Source organism: Musca autumnalis, unplaced genomic scaffold (assembly GCF_047663935.1).
Source record: "Musca autumnalis isolate F117 unplaced genomic scaffold, ASM4766393v1 scaffold_1, whole genome shotgun sequence".
In the NCBI taxonomy this organism is placed as follows: domain Eukaryota; kingdom Metazoa; phylum Arthropoda; class Insecta; order Diptera; family Muscidae; genus Musca; species Musca autumnalis.
The window spans coordinates 307,537,479-307,562,456 of NW_027411644.1; the positions used below are offsets into that span (position 1 = coordinate 307,537,479).

General features: G+C 37.4%; 1 protein-coding gene across 9 annotated transcripts in view; it reads left to right on the top strand.

Annotated features, from left to right (window-relative positions):
* Window positions 1–24,547, top strand: part of LOC141389903 (uncharacterized) — a 159,030-nt gene extending 134,483 nt beyond the window's left edge. For all 9 annotated transcript variants that reach the window (XR_012409206.1, XR_012409207.1, XM_073962144.1 and 6 more), the window contains one exon: window positions 22,235–24,547. Coding sequence is in view for 7 of the 9 variants with exons in the window: in XM_073962139.1 (XP_073818240.1) it covers window positions 22,235–22,398 (164 nt within the window). In the remaining 2 variants the exon portion in view is untranslated. The remainder of the gene's footprint in view (window positions 1–22,234) is intronic.
* The last annotated feature ends 431 nt before the right edge of the window (window positions 24,548–24,978 follow it).

Sequence of the window (24,978 nt, forward strand, 5' to 3'; positions counted from 1 at the left end):
TTTTTTTTTATTTTTGCCTTATTATTTTTTTATTTTTGTTGAAGCGATTTGCATTCGTTACCTCCATCACGACGGTAAAAGTTTTTCAGGGGCAAGTCTATATTTCTAAGGAAAACAGCCCGAAAGCTGTGGCAGCCACGATAACTCTCGAACTGTTCAACCGATTTGGTCCAACATTTGGTCTTCGTCATATTTTATCCAAACTTAGTTTCATGGGGCAATACCTAGGACAATATCACTTGAATGGGGCAAACAATTTGGTCCAAACTTTGGTTCTCCTAATATTTTGTGAAAATTTAGTTTAACTTCTAAAATGGCCCATATCGATCCTCCCTAAGGGTAACCCCCCCCCCCCCCAAACAAAATTTCAACACTTGTGTCTTAATGCAGTTAATTCCTAATTCACATTTTTATTGGCAAGTTCAAATGTTCAAAAAGGGCCACAAAATTCTTAAGAGACGCTAAATACATTCGATCTGTCCGTAGATGAAAGTTTCACTTCACATTGGCTGAGGGTACATCTCTGTCGGCAAAGGCGACTGATAAAAATTTACTTGTTTTGGGTATCTAGTCATGTAATTTGATATAGGATAATATAATTAAAAGTATAAAGTATCAACAGTTTATATCAATCCAAAGCTTATGCAGGTCTAGTTTCAGGTCACAAGAATTTTCAGCACCATTTTAGTTGAAATTTTGATTTGCCATCCCTGCATTACATTCCGCCATTTGGGATTCTTTCACCCTCCAGATTCTATTTTTGTTCCAATTTATCCGTAACATTTCTTACTTCATATTATTATTATCCACTGGCCCACAGTTCGCATGTTTCATTTCAAAGGCTATGTTAATACCAATACTCATACGCCACCTTGTTCTTCTGCTTTATGTTATCTTCAATTTATTGAAAGTCGTTCAAACGCTTTTATTGAGTTTTCACGGCAGAAAATCACAGCTTCCGTTCATGTTTCAATGCAAAGGATAAACAAGCATTTAGAGTGTGTGTGTGTGTGAGAGTGCGTCTGTGTTTAAATGTGTTTGGTAACACTGAAATAGAAGAAGAAGAAGAAACCTCATACATGCCGACATAAACAGGAGTTACGAGAACAACAATGCCTTGAATAAATAAACAAACAGCTCTCGTCTCACTCACTTAGAGGTAGTTTACACTATCTATCAATGTCATATGACACGAAATAAAAACATTCCATATCTATCCACGCAGGCAATGTGAAGACGTAATTTTATTACATTTTTGTTGGTGTGAACGCACAAAGTAAATCGCGTAAGGAAAATCTCCAATATTGCACATATTAGCGACTATATAACGATGGAAAATTTCATGTCATATGACATTTACATATAGTGTAAACTACCCCTTACTTGTGCACTCAAACACCATACACCAAAAGAAAAAAAATCAACTAAGTAGCATGGAGAAGAGACTGCAAAATTCTACGAAACATATTTCTATTCCATTTGCTTATCTTGCTTTTAAGTGTCATGGTGTTGTGAAGAGAATTGAGAGCTTAAAAAATGAGAATTTGAAAAGATAAAAATCTGACAGAATAGAACGTCCATTGTTAATCATAACTTGAAACAATAAATTCAAATCAAATTACATTCACTATTTGTACGGTATCATTTCAACACAATTGAGGGAGTGTGATACATAAATTATTTCTCTTAAAAAATAAGGTACTGGTGGTATCTAAGAGAAATGGAGTTGGACAAGCAAATTATAAGTAAATAATTATGATGATAGCTTTTTACATTGCCAACTGCAGAACTTCTTTCAAGCTCTTAAGAGGAAATGTACCTCCCTGCGAAAGCACTTTGGGAACCCATAACAATTATGAACACTTGGTTTGAGACAAGGCTTTAATAGCTACCCTTTCAAAAATGATAGTTCATTGGATATACAGTGAGTCACAGATAAAAGTATCCACTTCAGTTTCTTTCATTAAAACTGCAATTGCTAAGAGTAAGTTAATGAAAATAATTGTACCTGAGTGCAGTTTAAGACCTCCTCTCGAAAGGTTTTGATTTTTTTGCAATAAGTTGTGCTCGAGGTCTCTATTAAGAAGGCCTAAATTGTGTCACAGCAAGTCCATACTTCCTGAGAAAATGACCTAGAATATGTAAAAAAGGCCTTCTGCCACCATGTGTATTGGCTGGAGTCCACGCCATTGAACCGGATACTGCATTGGTACAAACTTTACATATCGTAATATTTCTGATAATCGTCGATAATGTTCGGAGGTGGTGTTTAGTACCTCCTCCACAAAAGTCTAAAAATATTCGCTAGCCGGACAAATACAAATTGTCAGATAAACTCAACTCCTCGTGTTATACCTATATACCAAAATGAATGTCTCGACCAGCTGAGTCGATCTGGTTATGTGTATCCGCCCGTCCATCTGTCACAATTGTTATTGTATTGTCACGAAATTTTGGAGGTTGGTAGCAGTTCCAGTGGGGAAGAAACCAATTGATTATTGTGATGGTCGGATAATATTCAGGGGTCCGAATCAGCAAAAAAACTTATGTGACCAAATTTAAGTTTTATTCTTTTACGAATATAGGTGTGTTCCAAAAGGAAAGTCTGCCAAACAACGGAGATATCGCAATCCCATTTTGCCATTTTTTATTTAAATTGTAATGAAAAAGATCGCAGCTTTGGTTGGACACATTTCAAATATAGAAAAAGGTATCCCAAATACCAATTTGTGGAATTTCATTTCCTAGGCGTATATCACCAATTCTGTTGGGCATATTCCAAGAGGAGAACCTGATAATAAATGTAGGCCGTCTGAGCTTTAAATCAATACCAAATGATGATGGTCAAATATCAGAATTATTGCAATTGACTCTAAACTATCCAAATTTATATAATACTAGCGGACCCGGCGAACTTCGTCTCGCTATTAAGGAATAAAATTTCATACAAAAACTCAATTTTCGATTTTTCCAATTTTCCGACTTTTCCAGAGAGATTTTCCAAAATTTTCTTCCGTAAAGACCTTCTCCTCGAAAATACGAATAACTGACAAAAAATTTTACAGAAATCGGTCTAGCCGTTCTCATTTTATGAATTACTATACATTTTTTAGACCATTTTTATATATAGATTTTTAAACTTTTATTTTAATTACAAATATCTCCGCTTCTATTTGGTGTATTATAAACATGTTACCTGCTAATCTAGAAGACCAGGAAGGCTTAAAATCAGTACCAAGTTAATTGTCGACATTGACAACATATTTGTTTTGTTCAGTTAGCCCTAAGTCACCTTAGGATCCTATCCTATAGCCTCGCTCAATAGTTTTAATATATAAAGATTGGTTGACGGCGATTATTTCGAAGATATCACTTGAAGACATCCTTTTTAACTACTACCATTAGTGTTGTGACTGACGCCTTCGGAAGTTCGATAGAGCAGGATTCTGCCCCGTCTAGAATGTACGAAAATCCTCATACGGATTTCGTCATTTTTATACCCTAAGCCTTTAGGCTAAAGAGGGAATACACACTTTATTACAGCCAAAAATGTGCCTCATCGACCCCAAGTATGTTTGGACGAAATCGGTTTCAGGCAATTTGGACTTGATTTAGCCATGTCCGTCAGTCCGCCTGTCTGGGTGGTTGCTTTGCACGATAACTCTCGAACGGATCAAGCGATTTGCTCCAATTTTTTATACGTTTTTGTCCAAACTTAAGTTTAAGTTCGAGATGGGCCATATCGATCCACTCCTTTGGTTACCTCCCCCACAAAATATCAAATTTTTTCTGTAAAATGGTGTGAACGATAACTCTCGAAGAGAGCAATCGATTTGGAGCAAAATTTGCACATCGTTTTATTCCTTCCAGATATAGATCGATTTCGAATATGGACTATATCGATCCACTCCTTCTGGTACTTCCCACACAAAATTTGTGATGTTTAAGAGCTTCTAGCGGATCGTTTTGAAATTTGTTCAGCCCTTTACGACGGTACATTTTTTGGGGGCTAGTCCATACTTGCTGGTATAATGGCCTAAAAGCTCCAAGAAACTCTGACAGCACCGACTAACATGGCAAATCCGCAAGATAACTCTCGCAGGGAGATTCGGAATTGTCCAAATTTGCCAATCCTATTATTTCATCCAGTCATGTATCAGGTTGGAATGTGGTGTATATCGGTCTCGTCCTTCGGGTACCTTACAAAATTTGGGAAAAGTTCTGTTTGAGGACTCGTCTCGGATCTATTTGATATTTTTGCAGAAGGTTGTTAGTAAGTCCATGCTTCCTGAGATAATGGTCCAAAATCTCAATAAAAACCATGCCGGTTAGGCCGGGGCGATTTGAAAACCTTAATGGGCCCTTCGCGTTTCTGATTCCTGGGATTAAACTGAGCAAAAAGTCCACTAGAGCCTAGGTCTACGGTGAAAATCGAGCCTCCCGATTTTGACTTTAAGTTTTTTATCCACGTTTTTTGGACATTTTGGCATATAACAGCCAAACCATTGAGATTTTCGATCGAACACAAGACAGCAATTGTAGCCAAAACAGTAGTTAAGAACTCTCTAATACATCACAAAAGCATTGGAACGCTCCTTCAGGCGGTTTTGGCCTAGAGAAGGTGCAAACTTTTCGAAAAATGTCGATAAATGGCACTGTGCTACAACAGTTGACCAGAAAAATATTTAAGCGTTCTGATGCAAAATTATATCGTGTTGGGATCCATGGACAACGACAATGCCTTAAGTTCGTCTGTATCTCTTCGTTTTACTTTTTTATAACGGTAAAAGTAGTGAAAATCTGGGTTTCTTACATTTTCAAATTTAAACGGACATGTCTTCTTTTTCTCACAACGGATTTCTATTGATCCTTTTTCCTTTTAATGGGGTGAATAATATCTTTCGAACAAGTTATTATTTTTTAAAATCGGTTAACAAATGGTACATGCTAAAATGGTTATTGTACAAGATAATTCTAAAACTTTTTCAAAAATGTCTTCAAAAATTAGTTTAACGTTATTTAATATTTTGAGTTCTCTATGAATCAGAAGTTTGCTTACTGATGCCCTGTTTCACTAAGACGATTCGAATACAAATTCGTTCGAATCACTACCAAACTTATGTCCTGTTTCACTAAATCGATTCGAATACAATTCGTTCGAACTACTACCAAACTTCTATTTTTCTGAAAAATATTTGATTCATTTTTGTTTTCAATCAAACAAAATTTGTTTTTGTACAACAGGAGTTTGGTAGTAATTCGAACGAATATGAATTCGAATCGTCTTAGAGACACAGGCTGTAATGTTTTAAAAAAATATTTGATTCGTTTATATTTTCAATCAAAGTAATTAGTAGTAATTCGTAAGTAATTCGAACGATTTTGAATTCCAATCGTCCTACAGAAACATACCATAAGAAGTAAAAAAGCATCAGTCAAACTGCACTTTTCCCAAATTTTGTGTGGGAGATACTCGATGGAGTGAACCTATATAGTCCATATTCGAACCTGTTCTATGTCCCGTAGAGATATTACGATATGAATAGTAAGGACCAAATCGGTTACTTCCTTTGATAGTTGTCGTGCGCACCATCTAACCGAAAGTTTTGAACTTTTGTAGAGGAGGTACCTAAAGGAGTGCACCGATATGGCTTATCTTCTAACTTAAACTAAATTTCGACAACAAAATATGACGAAGGCCAAATTTTGGACCGAATCGGCAGATCCGTTCGAGAGTTATCTTGCGCTGCAGTCGCTACACATGGTGGCATAGGGTTTTTTTTTGCAACTTTCAGGCTATTTTCTCAGGAAGTATGGGCTTGCCCCTGATGAAATTTGTACAGTCGTATTGGGGGCAGAGAATACAAGTTGCTACAACAAAAATCAAACAGATTCGAGAGCAGGTCCTAAACTGAACCTTTCCCAAATTTTGTGTTGGAGGTACCCAAAGGAGTGGACCGATTAAATCCATATTGGAACCTTATCTAAGTCTGGGGATAACAGTCTTGGCGCGATGCGAGGGCTAGACGTCACAACCCTCGCATTTAACTTCTTGTAGTTTTGAACTGGGAGGCTGTGATCGACCAAAGGTTATCCACTCTCTGTCACGCTCCAACATAGTGCATTTGAAACTCATATTGTATTTCTGAACTGAGTGACACATATTTGGTAGCGATCTCCTACCAAAGTAATGGTGAGATCCCCTAACACCGGGATGTAACGCGACCTCGTGCCCATCGATGTTCCGAAGGTTTGCAGTTAGGGTACCAACGCCATTAATACTCAGAGCAGGGAATTGCTCGATCTTGTCGAGGTGTCGCCCACGTCGGTTGTTTCGTCGGCGACTGCCTCCGGCTCTGCAGGGGTAAAGAAGAGCGGATATTTACCATGAGCTTCTTTATCTGATACGTCTTGCCCTTCTGATGCTGTGATAAGCGTTGGTACAGCGGGGAGGCAAGTGATTGGTACGTCCGACGGGCCATCGACCTCAAAGCAGGGTGGTAAATCGAAGACATCTGCGCAGGAATGTGTAAAGAGGATATGATCTTCCGAGGACCCACACCCGACTGCTAAGAGGATGTTGGAACGTCGGCCGGACAACCACTCGGTCTCTTTGCTGAAGTGACCGCTCACCGTACGGCAGAAAGGCTCCAACCGGGGATGACCACCCAAGTCATCCAAGGTTCGAAACCCCCATAACCTTCTGGTGAAAGGACGCGGGAACCAACAAGACCCGCAAGGATGATCGCCCCGGATGACCTTCGGGTCGCGATCATTGATATATCTGATCCGGATGACATGATCGATGGTGGAACGTCTGCTGAGGAAAGTCATTACCTCAGACGAGGTAGATGCCAGGAAGACCGGCTTTGGCAGGGCAGTCGTCCACATGGGCATCAATGTCCTAAATTGCCAGGATGTGGAATCCAAGGACTTCCTCATCCAAACGATTGAGGACTCTGGTACACTGTGTGACGGCTGCATGCTAGCCGCGGTTCCTGTTGACAAGATACCTCGTAGGATCGCAGCCACGACATGGGTGCCACCTCCGGATTCAGACTTGGCGGAGGCATTAAAGATGATCAGGAAGCAAAACAGAGGACTTCTGACTGACAGCTGGAGGCTGATAAACTCCTTTAAAAGTGGTGGAGGAACATTGATAAAGTTAACGATGGAGAATGAGAATGCGAATTATATAAGGGACTGTGAGGGAGTGCTGTACTTCGGATCTGTTGGACTTCGGTTCCGTATCCCGCAGCTGCAGTAAGGAAGTTCGGCAGCATGGCCTTCGCGTGGTGCAAATTAATTTGCATCATTGCAGGGCCGCGGCTGCCGAACTTCTTCTCTCCCTCACAGATATCGAAATAGACATCGCATTGGTCCAGGATTCCTATTTATACAAAAATAGGATCCTTGGACTAAGCGATGGTCGTTACTCTTTATTCTATACAACCAATGAGGATAAGGTAAGAACCTGTATTGTATATTTGGACAAAATATTGCGAAAGCCAAATTTTGGACCGAATCGGTTGATCCGTTCGAGAGTTATCGTGCGCTCCAGCCAGACAGACAGACGGACGGACATGGCTAAGTCAACTCCAAATTGTCTGAAACGGAGTTCGTCCAAACATACTTGGGGTCTAAAACCATTATTTCGATTTTGTGTGTTTTCTGAGTTAGAAATTTATATTTTTTCTAAGATTTCTCTTTATATTGTGTCAAATTTTCATGCTGATATCTGTTAAACTCATCGAGTTACAGCTTATTTACTAAGGGTTTGCCTTAATTCAACAAACAAGTTTTTTTAGCCTATGAAGCTCTAAAACACTTCAAATCAAATTTAGCACTGATATCTGGCTATAAGTTTGCAAAATATGGTCCATATTTCCCACAGCGTGCTGGGTCGAACACAGTAAAATATCACTTTATAGAAGTTCAATAATACTCGGAAAATATCTCCAAAATGAAAGGCAAATATGTTAACCAGTGCACTCAATAAAATCAACGATCCCAAACATTTAATACAAATCAAATTGAAATTTGGAAAAATATGTATGCACTTGTATGTCCACATTTAAAGTTCAACATTTTATTTTATCTGCTCTAAATTTATTTTTAAAAATAAAAATAAGTCCCTGAAGAATATTACCTTCACCCACCAGACATAAAATATGCTATCCCCTCCATTTCTAAGAAACTACTTGTTGATTGTGGGTGAGCTTGTGGTAAATCTCTATTACCTTGATTTTTTAGCCAAAACTTTACAAGTCAGCTTATATGTGTGTGTGTGTGTTAAGCAACTGTTTTATGGAACTAAAATAAAACGAATATTTGTTGATTTGTCTTTCTTCGTCTTTTATAAATCCCACAAAATCCTTTTGTTAAGTAAGTGTGTGTGTGTTTATCATGAATCAACCATCAAATTGATGTTGTTGATAAAAAAGCCAAAAAAAGTGGAGGTTTAAGCGTGAGTGCTTTATATTGGCATTTCAAATGTTAGACAACGACCGAATCAAAGGAAAACAGCAGCAGCAACAGCTTCAGCATTGTTCTTGTGTGTGGTATAATATTTCTTTATTTATTGTAAGTTGTCTCTTTTTGATTTTCTGTAGTTTTGTTTTCTGCTTTTCATTCTTGGTAATTTCCTTTCGCTATGTCTTTCAATTGCCATATAATAAAGCGTAATAGTATTGTGTGTTACTTTATCCACATCCCCCTCCCCCTCCATCATCATCATTTACATTCGTCGTCTGTTAGTGTCGCTGTTGTTGTTGTAGATTTTCGTAGTTTTGAATTTCAATTTTATGGCGGTGATTTCTTTGCAGCAGCGATTAATCACAGCTCATTTAGTATTGCTTGGTTTTTTTTTGTTTTCATGTCTTGATTTCTACTTTGTGTCTTCTATTCTTCTTTTCTTGGTTATATCCACAATGAATACACATATCGAAATAAATATCCTTAATATAATTTCCTTTGGCATTTGTGTAGTATTGAAATGTCGAAGAAATGTATCAAGGAGGTCCTCTAAAAGTTCTGACTCACTTTGGTGGCCAGTAAAAAACGATTTCGAACCACTGTGCTTCGTACGTATGACGAATAGGCAAATAAAGAAGAAGTGCTTCGTACTGCAGATTGTTATATTCCCTTTAAATACATTCCTTTAGATATTGATACAGTTTATGGAAAAGTAACACTATAATTCCCTACTTTTCTCAAATGTACACTAGGGTGCGGTATGTAAGGAATTAGTATGTAAGGAAAAAAATTTTAATGGGCGCTTCGCGTTTCTGATTCTTGGGATTGTGCTGAGAAAATACACACGGTGCTCTTGAAGCAAATTTAAATGGAAGGTGCTTACACCTCGGATTTTTTTACGGATTCTGCAACTACAATGTTCATAAATGAGAAAAATCAAAAAATTAAAAAAATTGCTGGAGCGCTTTTTAAATAAATCACGATTCAAGATGGAATTTTTAAGGGTTGTTGTTTAGGTTTTAACGATTTTGCTTGAAAACCGCAAATCCTATCTAAATCGGACTAAGACAGATGTTGTAGCTATGCAAATTCTCTATAAGATTGACCTTTATAGAATTTTCGTAGATTTTACCGTTATTGAGATATATAAGTTGAAATTGGGATATTGTATTGACTGTATCGCCTCCTTATAAAACAATGTAATGACGGCAAATTCTCATATTAAACTTACATATATATGTCAAAAATGGTACAGACTAGGAAAAAATTACAAAAGCCAATCTTGTAGAGAATTTTCTCTGCTACAATATTTTCTTTATTCCCATTTTGATAGGATTTGCAGTTTTCAAGCGAAATCCTGAAGACATAAGAAAAAATCGGAAAGTTTGATCTGAACCTCTATATCTCAAAAATGGTAAAACCTAGAAAAATATTAATCAGCCAATCTTGTATATAAAAATCTATCCAACTATTTTTTCTTGTTTTTGGATTTTTCTCACCTATGAACATTGCTGTTTCAAAATCAGCAAAAACTTCCCAGGTGTATGCGGTTTCACTTAAAGTTAGTTAAGGCGCACCATGTATGACATTGTTTTATAAGGAAGCGATAGAGTCAATGTATTGACCCAATTTGAACTTATGTATATATCTCAATAACGGTAAAACCTACGAAAATACGAGAAAGGTCAATCTTGTAGAGAAATTTCTTGGCTACAACATCATCTTTAATAGGATCTGCGGTATCCAAGCAGAATCGTGAAAACCTAAACAACCCTTAAAAATGTCAACTTGAAACGCGATTTATTTAAAAAGCGCTCCGGTGATTTCCATTTAAATTTGCTTCAAGGCTTTCCTAAGGCCATCAAACCGTGTACGGAGGGAAAAAACGCCACTCTAACATATGTCCCAAACATATTTTGCAGCAAACATATATTTGTTTGCAATCAGTCCCAAACATAACATATGTTTGGGTCCTGCAAAAAAATTATATGTTTGGGTGCAAACAAATACAGACCCAAAAGCCACAAAAAAACAAGTAAAAAAGTGTCAGTCGGCTTTGCCGACAGATATATACCCTCAGCCAATGTGAAGCGAAACTTTCACTTCCGGACAGATCGAATGTATTTCAGGTCTCTTCAGAATTTTGTGGCCCTTTTTGGACATTTAAACTTGCCGACAAAAATGTGGATTAGGAATTAACTGCACTAAGACACAAATGTTGAATTTTTGTAGGGCAGGTACGTTTAGGGTGGACCGATATGGGCCATTTTAGAAGTTAAACTAAATTTTGATAAAATATTAGGAGATCCAAAGTTTGGACCAAATTGGTTGCCCCATTCAAGTGATATCGTCCTAGCATTTTAGTGACATTTTTTAAATATTGGGGAGAAGTACCGAAAGTTGTGGACCGGTATTGCCCATGAAACTAAATTTGGATATAATATGACGAAGACCAAATGTTGGACCAAATCGGTTGAACAGTTCGAGAGTTATCGTGCTCTCCGACCGCCACATATGGTGGCATAGGGGTTTTTTACAACTTTCGGGCTGTTTTCCCAAGAAATATGGACTTGCCCCTGAAAAAACTTTTACCGTCGTAGTGGAGGTAGCGAATGCAAATAGCTTCAACAAAAATCAAAGTGATTTGGGAGCAGGTCTTAAAGTGAACTTATCCGAAATTGTGTGTGAAAGGTACCAAAAGGAGTAGGCAAATATAGTCCATATTCGAACCTGAGCTATATCTGGTAGATATATTAGGATGTGCAAAGTATAGATTACATCGGTCATTCCCTTCAAGAGTTATCGTGCGCATAATTTTTCCGAACATTTTTGAAGTTTTGTGGGGAAGGTACCTGAAGGAGTGGACCGATATAGCCCATCTTTGAATTTAAGCTATATTTTGATAAAATATTACGAATACCAAATTTTGGACCGAATCGGCAGATCCGTTCGAGAGTTATATTGCGCTTCAAACACTACACAAGGTGTCATAGGGGCTTTTTGTAACTTTCAGGCTATTTTCTCAGGATGTGTTAACTTGCCCCTGATGAAACATGTACCGTCGAATCGGGGCAATGAATACAAGTTCCTAAAACAAAAATCAAAGCGATTCGAGAGCAGGTCCTAAACTGAACTTATCCCAACTTTTGTGTGGTAGGTACCCGAAGGAGTGAGTGGACTCAATCGGTCCATATTGGAAACTCATCTAAGTCTGGTAGACATTTCACGATTTGCAAAGTATGGACCAAATCGGTAACTCCCTTCAAGAGTTATCGTACGTACAAATTTTCCGAGCATTTTCGAACTTTTGTGGGGGAGGTGCCGGAAGAAGTGGACCGAACTTAAACTAAGTTAGGACAAAATATTACGAACGCCAAATTTTGGACCGAATCCCTTCGAGAGTCATTGATCCGTTCGAGAGTTATCGTGCGCTCCAGCCAGACAGACAGACGGACGGACATGGCTAAATCAACTCCAAATTGTCTGAAACACATTTCGTCCAAACATACTTGGGGTCTAAAACCATTATTTAGATGAGGCACATTTTGCCCGAATGAAAGTGTATATACCCTCGTTAGCATAAATGCGGAGGGTATAAAAATTGTTAAGATAGGTTCACGTTTTGGTATAGCCACCATATAACAGTACCTCCCGATTTGAGGTATTTTGAGAATTTTAGCTGCATTTCTGCCCAAATTGGCTCCAATTTAGAACTTGGAGTGTCAGGAAGTCAAAAAACTTCGGCCCCAAAAATGGTGGAGATAGGTCCACGTTTTGGTATAGGCCCCATATAACGGTACCTCCTGATTTAAAGTATGTTGTGATTTTTGCTACATTTTTTGACCAAATTAGCTGAAATTTGACATTTAAGGGCCCGGAACTTCTCCACCAAAAATCTTCCACATATGTCCATTTTTTTTGGTATATAAAGGTTTAGAATGGAACCTCGGAATTTTCGTTATTTTGAGGATTTTAGCTAAAATTTTTAATCGAACTAGTTGTTATGTGACACTTGAGATGTTCAGTGGTCACGAAACTTCTCCACCAAAAATCGTCAATATACAGTCTGTCGCAAAAGTTAGTATACACTGTTGAAACCAAAATGTATTAGAGATAAATATCACTATAACTTATTGAAAACAACAAACAATTAGTTTTATTTGATAGACAAGAAGGTTGTCTTCTGTAATAACAATTAAAAGTGCGCAATATTTGCATACATTAGCAAATGTAGGGTTCGAATCCCAAAAAGACCAAAATTTATGTCGCAAAAGTTAGTATACAACTGAGAATCCTCGTGGAACTGTGTAAAAAATGCTTGATATTTTTGAACAAAATGAAACTAAATCTGTACTTAAGATCATAAAAAGTATATTAATTGGTTTTAATGGCAGTTATAGTACTTATAGTGACAAGTCCAACGTACACTGGGTCGTAAAATCCACAAAAATTGGTCATCTGCAAATACAACAACTGTATCGACAAAATTCCGGGTGTTATGTCCTGTTTATGGATTCTAAAGCCATGAAATGCTCAGAAAAGCTCTAAAGTTCCAATATGGGGTGATCTTGATCGAGTTTCGGCTTGTCCTGTTTGAAAAAACGGGAACTTCTTGAAGGAAACCCATACTTTTGAGGCGGTTGTCCTTTTGAAACGTGTAATAATCCTTAATCCTTACACATAAGGACTTTCCTTTTCAGTTAATTTTCTCACAAGTTATATACCTTTTCACATTCCCACCAAAAACAAATAGTAGGAGAACCTCAAGTTCGGGTGTAAGTACTACAGTGATACTCCACCACCACAGAAGGATATGATAGCTCATTACAGATTTTAATACAGAGCTTTCTCTGCTGTTATAACGCATAGATTGTGCAACAACGTTCTGAAAAGCTGTGTTCGCTTCACTTAGGACCAAAATACAACTAAATGGATCAGTTAGAAGTAGTTCATTAGACATTAGTAGTACATTAGACACTAGGGATATGGGAAGCATGTTCGATACTGCTAAAAGGCCGGTAGGACAGTTTAACTGTAGGGCTTACAACGGACCTTGAGGTTCTCCTACTATTTACTTTTGGTGGCAATATGAAAAGGGGCAACATTTGTGAGAAAATTAAACCAAAAAGACAGTCCTTATGTGTAAGGATTAAGGATTATTACATGTTTCAAAAGGACAATGACCTCAAAAGTATGGGTTTCCTTCAAGAAATTCCCGTTTTTTCAAACAGGACAAGCCGAAACTCGATCAAGATCACGCCATATTGAAACTTTAGAGCTTTTCTGAGCATTTCATGGCTTTAAAATTCATAAACATGACATAACACCCGGCATTTTGTCGCTACAGTTGTTGTATTTGTAGATGACCAATTTTTGTGGATTTTACGACCCAGTGTACGTTGGACTTGTCACTATAAGTACTATAACTATCATTAAAACCAATTAATATACTCTTTATGATATTAAGTACAGATTTAGCTTCAAAAATATCAAGAATTTTTTACACAGTTCCACGAGGATTCTCCATTGTATACTAACTTTTGCGACATAAATTTTGGTCTTTTTGGGATTCGAACCGTACATTTGCTAATGTATGCAAATATTGCGCACTTTTAATTGTTATTACGGAAGACAACCTTCTTGTCTATCAAATAAAACTAATTGTTTGTCGTTTTCAATAAGTTATAGTGATATTTATCCCTAATACATTTTGGTTTCAACGGTGTATACTAACTTTTGCGACAGACTGTAGGTCCATGGTTTCGTATAGCCCACATATAACGGTGCCTCCCGTTTTTCGGTATATTGAGAATTTTAGCAGCATTTTCTGCCCAAATTGGCTCTTGCAGTTTCAAAAGGTCAAAAAACTTGTATACCAAAAATGGTGGACCTATCCACGCTTTGGTGTAGGCCCCATTTAACGGTATCTCCCGATTTAAAGTATTTTGAGAATTTTAGCTAAAGTTGTTGACCAAATTAGGTGAAATTTGACTTTTGAGGTTCTCAATGACCAAAAAACTTCTCCACTAAAAATTGCCAGGATAGATCCATGTTTTAGAATAGCCCCCTAAAAGGGTCCCCCGATTTTTGGTATTTGGAGGATTTTAGCTACAAATTTTAACCAATCTAGCTATTATGTGACACTTGAGGTTTTCAGTGGTCACGAACTTTCCCCACCAAAAATCGTTAACATAGGTCCAGGGGCTATACCAAAGCCGCCATATAACGCTTCCCCCGGATTTTCGGTATTTTGAGGATTTTAGCTACAATTTTTAACCGAACTAGCTGTTATGTGACACATGAGGTTTTCAGTGGCCACGAAACTTCTCCACCAAAAATCGTCCACATAGGTCCATTTTTTGTATAGCCCCCATAAAACGGAACTTCGGAACTTTCGGTTTTTGAGGATTTTTGCTACAATTTTTGACCGAACTAGCTGTGATTTGACGTTTGAAGTTTTCAGAGGCCCCCAAACTCCTCCACCGAAAATCGTCCATATAGGTCCATGTTTTGGTATAGAACCTATAGAACGGAACCTCGGAATTTTCGGTATTTTGAGTATTTTAGGTACAATTTTTAACCGAATTAGCTGTTATGTGACACATGTGGTTTTCAGTGGCTACGAAACTTCTCCACCAAAAATAGTCCACATAGGTCCATTTTTTGTATAGCCCCCATAGAACGGAACCTCGGAATTTTCGGTTTTTGAGGATTTTTGCTACAATTTTTGACCGAACTAGCTGAAATTTGACGTTATCAGTGGCCCCAAAACTTCTCCATCAAAAATCGTCCACATAGGTCCATGTTTTTCTATATCCCCCAATTGTTTAAAGACATTTTTAGATACATTTTTTGCCCAAACAATTTTTGCACATAACAGGAAACTAATTATTCCATTTTAGTTCAGAAAAATTTATGGTGGAGGATATAAAAAATTCGACCCGGAGGAACTTAATATTTATAACCTCAGCATTTATTCTAGCGGGTATATACACTTTCATACGGGCAAAATGTGCCTCATCGAAATAATTGTTATATACCCCAAGTATGTTTGGACGAAATGTGTTTCAGACAAATTGGAGTCGATTTAGCAATGTCCGTCCGTCTGTCTGTCTGGCTGGTGCGCACGATAACTCTCAAACGGATGAGCCGATTTGGTCCAAAATTTGGCTATCGTAATATTTTGTCCATACTTTACACATCCTAATATATCTACTAGGTATAGGTCAGGTTCGAATGGACTAAATTTGTTCACTCCGTCGGGTACCTCCTACACATATTTTTGTATGAATTCACTTTAAGACATGCGGATCACTTTGATTTTTGTTAAAGCAACTTGCATTCGCTGCCTCAATTACGACAGTAAAAGTTTTTTCTAAGGGCAAGTTCATACATCTTGAGAAAAAGCCCGAAAGTTGTAAAACCCCCTATGGCACAATATGTAGTAACTGGAGAGCCCGAATTGAATACTGCGTTCGTCCACAATTTGGATATCGTAATATTTCTTCGAATATTATATGAAATTCGAAGGTGGAAGGAGTGGACCTTCCGATACCTCCCCTACAAAAGTTCGAAAATATTCGCTAAAATGGTACTCTAAATATTGTCGAAACTCAGTTTAAACAAAGCCCTATCTATCGATATCCCCGCAAATGTTTGCGCTTTAATCCTATCATATTGTTTTGAAAACCCCCCTAAATATGTAAGTTTTTTTTTTGTTTTTGGAAAAAAGTATTTCAATCCAATCCAATTTCAAGAGGCTGAAAGTACATATATCTCTGTCGGCAATGTCGACTGATACTTTTTTACTTGTTATACCCTCAGCCTTTAGGCTAAGAAGGGTACATACGACCAAAACTGTGCCTCATTGAAATATCAGTTTTAGACCCAGGTATGTTTGGACGAAATTCGTTTCAGCCAATTTGGAGTCGATTTAGTCATGTCCGTCCGTCTGTTTGGCTGGCTGGTGCGCATCATAACTCTCAAACTAGTTCGAACTTTGGGTTATCGTTACACTCCTTCGGCTACCTCCCATACAAGAATCGGGTAAAGTAAGGTTTAAGAGCTTCTCTCGGATCGTTTTGAAATTTTTTTCAGCAGTTTGTCTTTGTGGCTTCTTTTACGACGGTATAATTCTTTTGGGGTGCAAGTCCATACTTCCTGAGATAATGGCCTAAATGCTAAAAGAAACCCTGACGACACCAGCCAAAATGGCAAATCCGCAAAATAATTCTGGCAGGGAGTTACTGATTGATGCAGACTTTGCACATTGTATTATTTCCATCCAGTCATGTATCAGATTGGAATATGGACTATATCGGTCCACTCCTTCGGGTACCTCCCACACAAAATTCGGAAAAAGTGAAGTTTAAGAACTGCTCTCGATTCGTTTGATCTCGTTCTAGCGACCAGTAGTGCGATTCTCTAACTCATTTTTCGAGTTACGGACAAAAATCGGTAAAATGTAAACGCAAAATTATGTATGAAAAGTTCATATAAAAGCTGACAACACTCTTGCTATCGGTAGAACTTTACGACTGCTTTCTATTTGTCGCTAACTTACGGAAAAACATCGTTAAATACCGAAATTAAAAGCATTTTAATTTTACCGACATCTGTCGGTAACTCAAAAAATGAGTTAGAGACTCGCACTACTGATCTACAACGGTACAATTTTTTCAATACTTCCTGATATAATGACCTAAAAGCTCCAAAACCCTGCCGGCACATACTTAAATGGATATTGTGCAAGATAACTCTAAAACTTTTTCAAAAATTTCTTCCAAACTTAGTTTAACGTAATTTAATATTTCGAGTCCTTATGAAAAAGTTTGGTTACTAAAAATGTTTGGTATATATCAGTGATTTGATATAGCCTCACACTGCGATACCTACAGATTTTAAAGCAGTGGCTGAGGGTATATCTCCGTCAGCACAGCTGACTGATACTTTCTTATTAGTTTTTTTTTATACCCTCAGCCTTTAGGGTAAAGAGGGTATTTACACTTTGATACGACCAAAAATGTGCCTCATCGAAATAATGGTTTTAGACTCCAAGTATGTTTGTACGATATCCGTTTCAGACAATTTTGAGTAGATCTAGCAATGTCCGTCCGTCTGTCTGTCTGTCCGTCTGTCTGTCTGTCTGTCTGTCTGGCTGGTGCGCACGATAACTCTCGAACGGATCAATCGATTCGGTTCAAATTTTGGGTATCGACATATTTTGTCCAGATTCGATTTAAGTTCGAAGATGGGTCATATAGGTCCACTCCTTCAGATACCTCCCCCTCAAATGTTCAAAAATTGTCGCAAAACTTGTGCGCACGATAATTCTTGTAGGGAATAACTGATTTGGACCATACTTTGCACATCGTGTAATTTCTACCAAGCTTAGATGAGGCTCCTTCGGGTACCTCCCGCACAAAATTTCGGAAAGTTCATTTTAGGACCGGGTCTTGAATCGCTTTGATTTTTGTTTACGCAAGTTGTATTCGCTGTCCACTATACGACGCTGTAAGTTTCATTAGGGGCAAGTCAATACTTCCTGAGAAAATAGCCTGAAAGTTAAAAAAACCCTATGACACCGTGTTTAGTGGTTAAAGCGCAAGATAACTTTCGAACGGATCTGCCGATTCGGTCCAAAATTTGGCTTTCGTAATATTTTATCCAAACTTAGTTCAAGTTCAAAGATGGATTATATCGGTCCACTCCTTCCGGTACCTCCCCCACAAAAGTTCGAAAATGTTCGGAAAATTTGTGCGTACGATAACTCTTGAAGGGAGTAACCAATTTGGTCCACGCTGTGCACATTATGAAATTTCTATCAGAATTAGATGAGGTTGCAATGTGCACTCAATCGGTACACTCCTTCGAGTACCTCCCACACAAAATTTCGGAAAGGTTAGGTTAGGTTGATAAGAGGGGTGATCCTAGATCACCACATGCCCATGTGAACATACACTTAAGCCATAAGTAGGCCTGTTGTGCGCTCCAATTTTGGGTTATGGAGGATTATCTTTTTTTGACTTAGTCTAGGATCTCTGTCCTATTTACATAGTCTCTGATCTTTTTGAACTCGATTGTCCTAATTTGGTCGAGTCCTGGTATAATGTCATTCCCTAGTAACTGGGTTCTCAGATTTGTGAAGGCTTGACAATGGCAGAGGTAATGTTCCAACGTTTCGTCGTCCTCTCCGCATGCTCTGCATTCACTGTTTTCTGCACAACCTATTTTGTGCAGGTGCGCTTTTAGACCTAGGTGACCTGTAAGGATTCCTGTCAGTCTACTAATATCTTTTTTACTTAGTAAAAGTAATTCTTTTGTTTTGTCCTCGTCTGGGTTTCCCCATAGGATTTTTGTGTTTTTTCCCTTCTCTTCACTACTCCAGAGGGATACATGTGCATTTTTTGCCCATGTCTTTAGTTCTAGTCGCGTGGCTTTAAACGGCTTAGCGTTTTCTAGACTTACCGTGGGTTGCTCCTTGGCTTGTTTTGCCAAGGAGTTTGCTATTTCATTACCCCTAATCCCGGTATGCTCCTCATAGGAGTTTAAAGGAATAAATATATATATATATATATATATATAATCCCGGTATGCCCTGGTACCCATATAATGTTTACCTTACCGTGTTGGGAGTAATTATTTATAGATTTAATACATTCCAAGACAGTTCTAGATTTCACCAAAGCAGACACTCTGTTATCGCCCGGAGTTCCGCCTGCAGGATCATGTTATGATCCGGCAGACGGAGGGAGATTTCCGTTTCCGGTTCCATTATATAAAGACCCAGTCCGGTTCTCCCCCCTAGCACAGCCCCATCCGTAAACCCACAGCTTCCAACGGGAATCTGTGCTAGAGCTCCCCCGATCCACATGTCTCTGTCAGGTATTGACACTTCACACAAGGCTACTTCACTAGTTTCAGGTATACGGTCCGATACTACCTGATTTATAGATTCACCCGTTGTGACCTTTAATATGTTTTGGTGGTATGTTTGGTGGCTCTTTTCGATCCACTCGCTCATCGACTTTAGCCTTACAGCTGCAATGGCTGCCTCATACCTTACCTGAATATCTATTGGGTGTACAAACAAAATTGTTTCTAGAGCCCTAGTCGGTGTGGTCCTCATAGCTCCGCCAATGCTTAGGCAGCATGTTCTTTGGACCTTTTGCAATATTTCCACATTGCATTTTTTTGTCCATGGCTGTCCACCTTACCACAGACGCGTACGTTAGAATTGGTCTAATTACGCTTCTGTATAGCCAGTGTATCATCCTAGGATTGAACCCCTATTTTGAGCCTATCGACCTTCTGCAGGTTGACCAACATATTTGGGCCTTGTTAGCCCTTTCTTGAATATGGTGTTTCCACTTAAGTTTCCTATCCAGAATTACTCCTAGATATTTAACTGTACAGGAGATATTTATTGTCTTATCTAGAAAAACGGGTTCCTCGTAGTGTCCCATTTTCGTTTTTCTCGTGAATAGACATAATTCTGTTTTTTTTCGGGTTGACGTTCAGACCTCTCGGCCTGGCCCAGTTAAAAGCAATTTTTAGAGCCGTTTCTGCTCTTCGACAGAGTTGATTCGGATTCTTTCCGCTCAGAAGTATTATAACGTCGTCTGGGTCAAATCCTTCTTCGGTTAGGGTCCTCAAGAGACTGTTTATGGTGGTAACCCACAACAGAGGTGAAAGTATCCCTCCCTATGGCGTTCCTTGTCCAACTTTGTCTCTTATTTTCACGTAGTATAGCCCGCAGCTTATCCATCTATTCCTTAGCATGTAGTTTATCCAGTTCCTTAAGGCCCTGTCTAACTGAAACTCGTCTAAGGAGTGGATAAATTTCGGAAAAGTTCAGTTAAGAACCTGCTCTCGAATCGCCTTGGTTTTTGTTGTAACATCTTGCATTCACTGTCCCCTATACGAAGGTACAAGTTTCCTCAGCGGCAAGTCCATACTTCCTGAAAAAATAGCCTGAAAGTTGAAAAACAAACCCTATGACACCATGTTTATGGGTGGAAGCGCAAGATAATTCTCGAACGGAAATGCCGATTCCGGCCAAAATTTGGCCTTCGTAATATTGTTTCCAAACTTATTTTAAGTTCGTAGATAAGCCATATCGGTCCACTCCTTCAGGTACCTACCCCACAAAAGTTCTAAAATATTCGTAAAAATTGTGCGCACGATAACTCTTGATGGGAGTGACCGATTTGGTCCTTACTTTACACATTCTCATAATATCTACCAGATATAGATCAGGTTCGAATATGGACTATATTTGTCCACTCCATCCGGTACCTCCCACACAAAATTTCTGATAAGTTCACTTAAAGACCTGCTATCGAATCACTTTTATTTTTGTTGAAGCAACTTGCATTCGCTGCCTCAATTATGATGGTAAAAGTTTTTTCAGGGGCAAAACCACACTTCTTAAGCAGACAGCCCAAAGGGAGTAAAACCCCCCTATGGCAACGTATGTAGTGGCAGGAGATCGACTTCCATAATGGTCAATGTCGATCCATTCTTTTAAGTAATTCCCCCGCAAAACTTCTGCTCTTTAATCTAATCAACATATTTGTCGGTTCATGCGTTCAAAATTTTTAAAACCCTCTAAATACATACGTTTTATGGGAAAAAATTGTTTCAATATACACAGGCTGAGGGTATATCTCTGTCGGCCAAGCCGACTGATACTTTTTTTACTTGTTTTAAAAAAGTTCGATTTTGTTGTACAGTGTGATTTCTTATTTGTTTATTTTTTTCTGTTTGATATTTTGTCCTATAACAGCCAAACCATTGAGATTTTTGGTATAATACTAAGACAAAAATTGTAGCCAAGGTAAAAGTTAAGAACTCTCTGGTACATCGCAATAACCTTGGAACGCTTGCAGTTTTGGCCTTGCGAAAGTGCCAAGTGTGGTAATTTATCAATATTTTCACAAAAAGTTTGCACTTTCACAAGGCCAAAACTTCCTGAAGGAGCGTTCCACTGCTTTTGTGATGTACCAGAGATTTCTAAAGTACTGTCTTGGCTACAATTTTTGTCTTAGTATTGGATTGAAAATCTCAATGGTTTGGCTGTTATAGGCCAAAATAACAAAAAAAAAAAAAAAAAAAAAAAAACTACAAAATATGCTGAAATTTCTACATTTTCGACTTTTTGGCCATGAAAACGAAGATTTTTCTATGTAATATATTCAGACAAATTGTAACCCGAGACAATAGCTAGAACTTTACTTTTGAAAGTAATTCTAATTTTCAAAAATAAAATTAAAAAAAAAAATGAGGAAAAAAACTGCAAGCCAAAATGTGGAAGTTCGATTTTCACCGTAGACGTACGGTCTAGTGGATTTTTTTTACTCGGTACAACCCTAAAAATCAGAAACGGAAAGCTCCCCTTAAGTTGTTAAAATCGTCCCACCCTTAATAATATGCTTCTAATCCTCCTGGACTAATTACAACTATTGATAACAAAATGAATAACTCAATACTCAAACTCTCTCCAAAAAGGTATGATAGGTAAATGAAATAAAAACTTGTTGCTTAATAGCTTGGCTTGAAGTGAAAATATTTTTTGAAATTTGATAAATTTTACTAAACAAAATTAATAATGAATGAAATGTTCTAAAAAACAAAGTTCGAACTTCTTAACAAAATCTCACTGTTCTGGCACTTTTATGTTTTTATGTGTTTATATTTTTTGTTAAATTTTTTTACTAATTGTCCTCTCTTTTTATATTTTTCCCTCTCTCACCTTTAGGTCTTGACGCTTTAGTTCGTGAATTCAAATCGGGAAGGGTGACATTGCGGCGCAATCGCCGTAAAACCCACACCAATGAAGCCCTTCAAGAGATGTTCCAAGTTTTGGAAATAAGTCAAAAACAAAATCGCAACTCTCAAATATGTGTGGATTTGAATTTTTAACGTATGGAGTAACGAATCAATTAACAACCAACGAAAAACCATGGCTTTATTGTAACAACGGAAGAATTCCATTTTTTTATATAACTTAAACTAAAATGAAAAACTAAGCTGCCTTCCCCCCACACATACCTATGTATTAATTTTTTTATGGAGTATATATTTTTTTATTTTTATGACGGACTGCAAGCTAACGCTCAAAGATCTTTTTTATATATACATACATACACATATTATATATCACATACTTATATATCACATTTGTTATTCAAGTTTTTTTTTATTTACACATAATTATGTATTTTTTTATAATATTTTTTTGTATTATTAATATTAGAGTGTCCTAAGTGAAGTGAATTCAAATGAAGATAAGGAATTTATAGGAACTTGTTATACCCTTCATACATATTATAAGAACAAATCTGTTTTTAGACAATTTTGAGTCGAACCGCCCATCGGTCTTCCAAACCTAGATGAAGTTTTGTAGATGCTCTATATCGGTAAATTTTCCCCACAAAAGTTCAGCGGTTCAGTCCTTGAAAAACATAGGAAAAAAGTGTTGTCACGGCGTGTTAGCGTTCAGAGCCAAACTCTACTTTCAAAGGCAGCGCTAAGCATTTTTCATGAAAGCACAACTAAATGGGAAAATCCCCATTGTTGTTGTAAAACACAAAACAAAATGCATTTGAAAGAAGAACAGTTCGAGGACAACGAATCCGCTCCACATCCGATATGTTTGAAGGGCCTTTACCGAAGGCGAAACATGCATGTCACATAGTGGTGGTTGTGTGGGTTCGAATTGTCGGCTTTCCTTTTTCAGGTGCATTATTGATCATTAAGCTCGATTTCAACTAGAAATTAATTAAAAATTAAATTTGGATTAGGTTCAGTTAAAATCCTGTTCGAGAATTGATTTAGAATTTTCACCCAATGTAGTCTTCGTGGTACTAATCGCAACCATATCATTTTTTCGTGGATAAGTCCATACTTCCTGAGAAATTCCACCGTTCCCAACATACGAAGTGAATTTCCAATTCGACCCAAACTTTGCAAATCGTAAAATTCCTTCAAAACATACTTGAAGTGCCAAGAAGGTCTATATGGGACAATTTCTTTTAGTACCCTTCCCGCAAAAGTTGAATTAAAATGTGTTGAAATTTTAATAGCGATTGGTCGTTGTGATTTTCAAGTATGTAACCCACATAAGTTCTCTCTTCGAGGATCAAAAACTCTAAAAAACCTACGGTGACCAACTAAATTGGCTAGTATCGAAAATTATCGAAAGGGTGACTTCCAAACTAGTATAAAGATGGACTATTTTCTTCGTATACATCCTTCCAAATAACTTAACCCATTTGCGCTTAAATCCAGTTAAAGACCATGCGTATTTAAACATCGCATTAAGACGCCAACTTGCGCCTCTAAATACATTTAAATTTGAATTTTTAAAATGATTTCTAACTAACAATAACATATTTTTCTTGTATTCCTTGATTCATCTTGAATTCACAAACGTGTAACCAGTATTGAAGTGCCTTTTATTAATATACAACCAAATATTACTTTTAAAGTGATCATAAATCACACACAGGCCCAGACATTATTTTCTATACCCGCAAGTAGCTTAGCACGTTTCAACGCTTGTGTACGTGAGGTGCTCAGCTGTTCGTGGGAATTGAAAATTATGATGTAAACCATTTCCTTGTTAAAATATCTAGTGAAAATGTGAACATATGGCCAGTCTTTAGAATATATGACCACTTTAGAAGTACATTTTAGGACACTCTATTATAATCCCATTATATATTTATATATTGCCACTACCACTATACTTATTATACATACTTATACGCATATACTACTTACATATACATATTTACATACACCAATATATTAAACATATATTTACTTATTTTTTATTAAAATGTGTTCTGAAAAGTTTTTTTTTTCATTATTTTCCCCATTTATTTGTTACCTCAGCTTTTTGTTGCATTTAAAAGCGCTTTTTTGGCATTATATTTTTTTGAAATTTATTGTTTTTTTTTTTCTTTTTTACATACAAATTATAATGAATTATTTAATATTACTAATCAAATTTTGTTTCCTCTTTAATTATAACTGCTAATAAAATGTAATCCCAAAATAGAAAAAACACTTTTTTTAATGGTTATAGGTTTACAAAAAAAAAAACGTAAGTTTATTTATTGTACAATTAAAGTGGGGCACCAAAAACAATCAAAATTACCCTTTTTGTTTAAATTAAAATCTCCGAATTTATGCTAACGAGGGTATGTACACTTTCATACGAGCAAAATGTGCCTCATCGATATAATGGTTTTAGGCGCCAAGTATGTTTGGACGAAATGTGTTTCAGACAATTTGGAGTTGATTTAGTCATGTCATGATTTAGTCTGTCTGTCTGGTTGCCTGGTGCACACGATAACTCTCGAACGGATGAACCGATGTAGTGGAGCAGATCTTTTGATTGCCACCTATTGCCACCTTGGCTCTTATTTTCCGTTAATTGGACATATCCTCCAAATCAAAATGTGTAAAAACATTCTGCCCATCCTTGCAACCTTC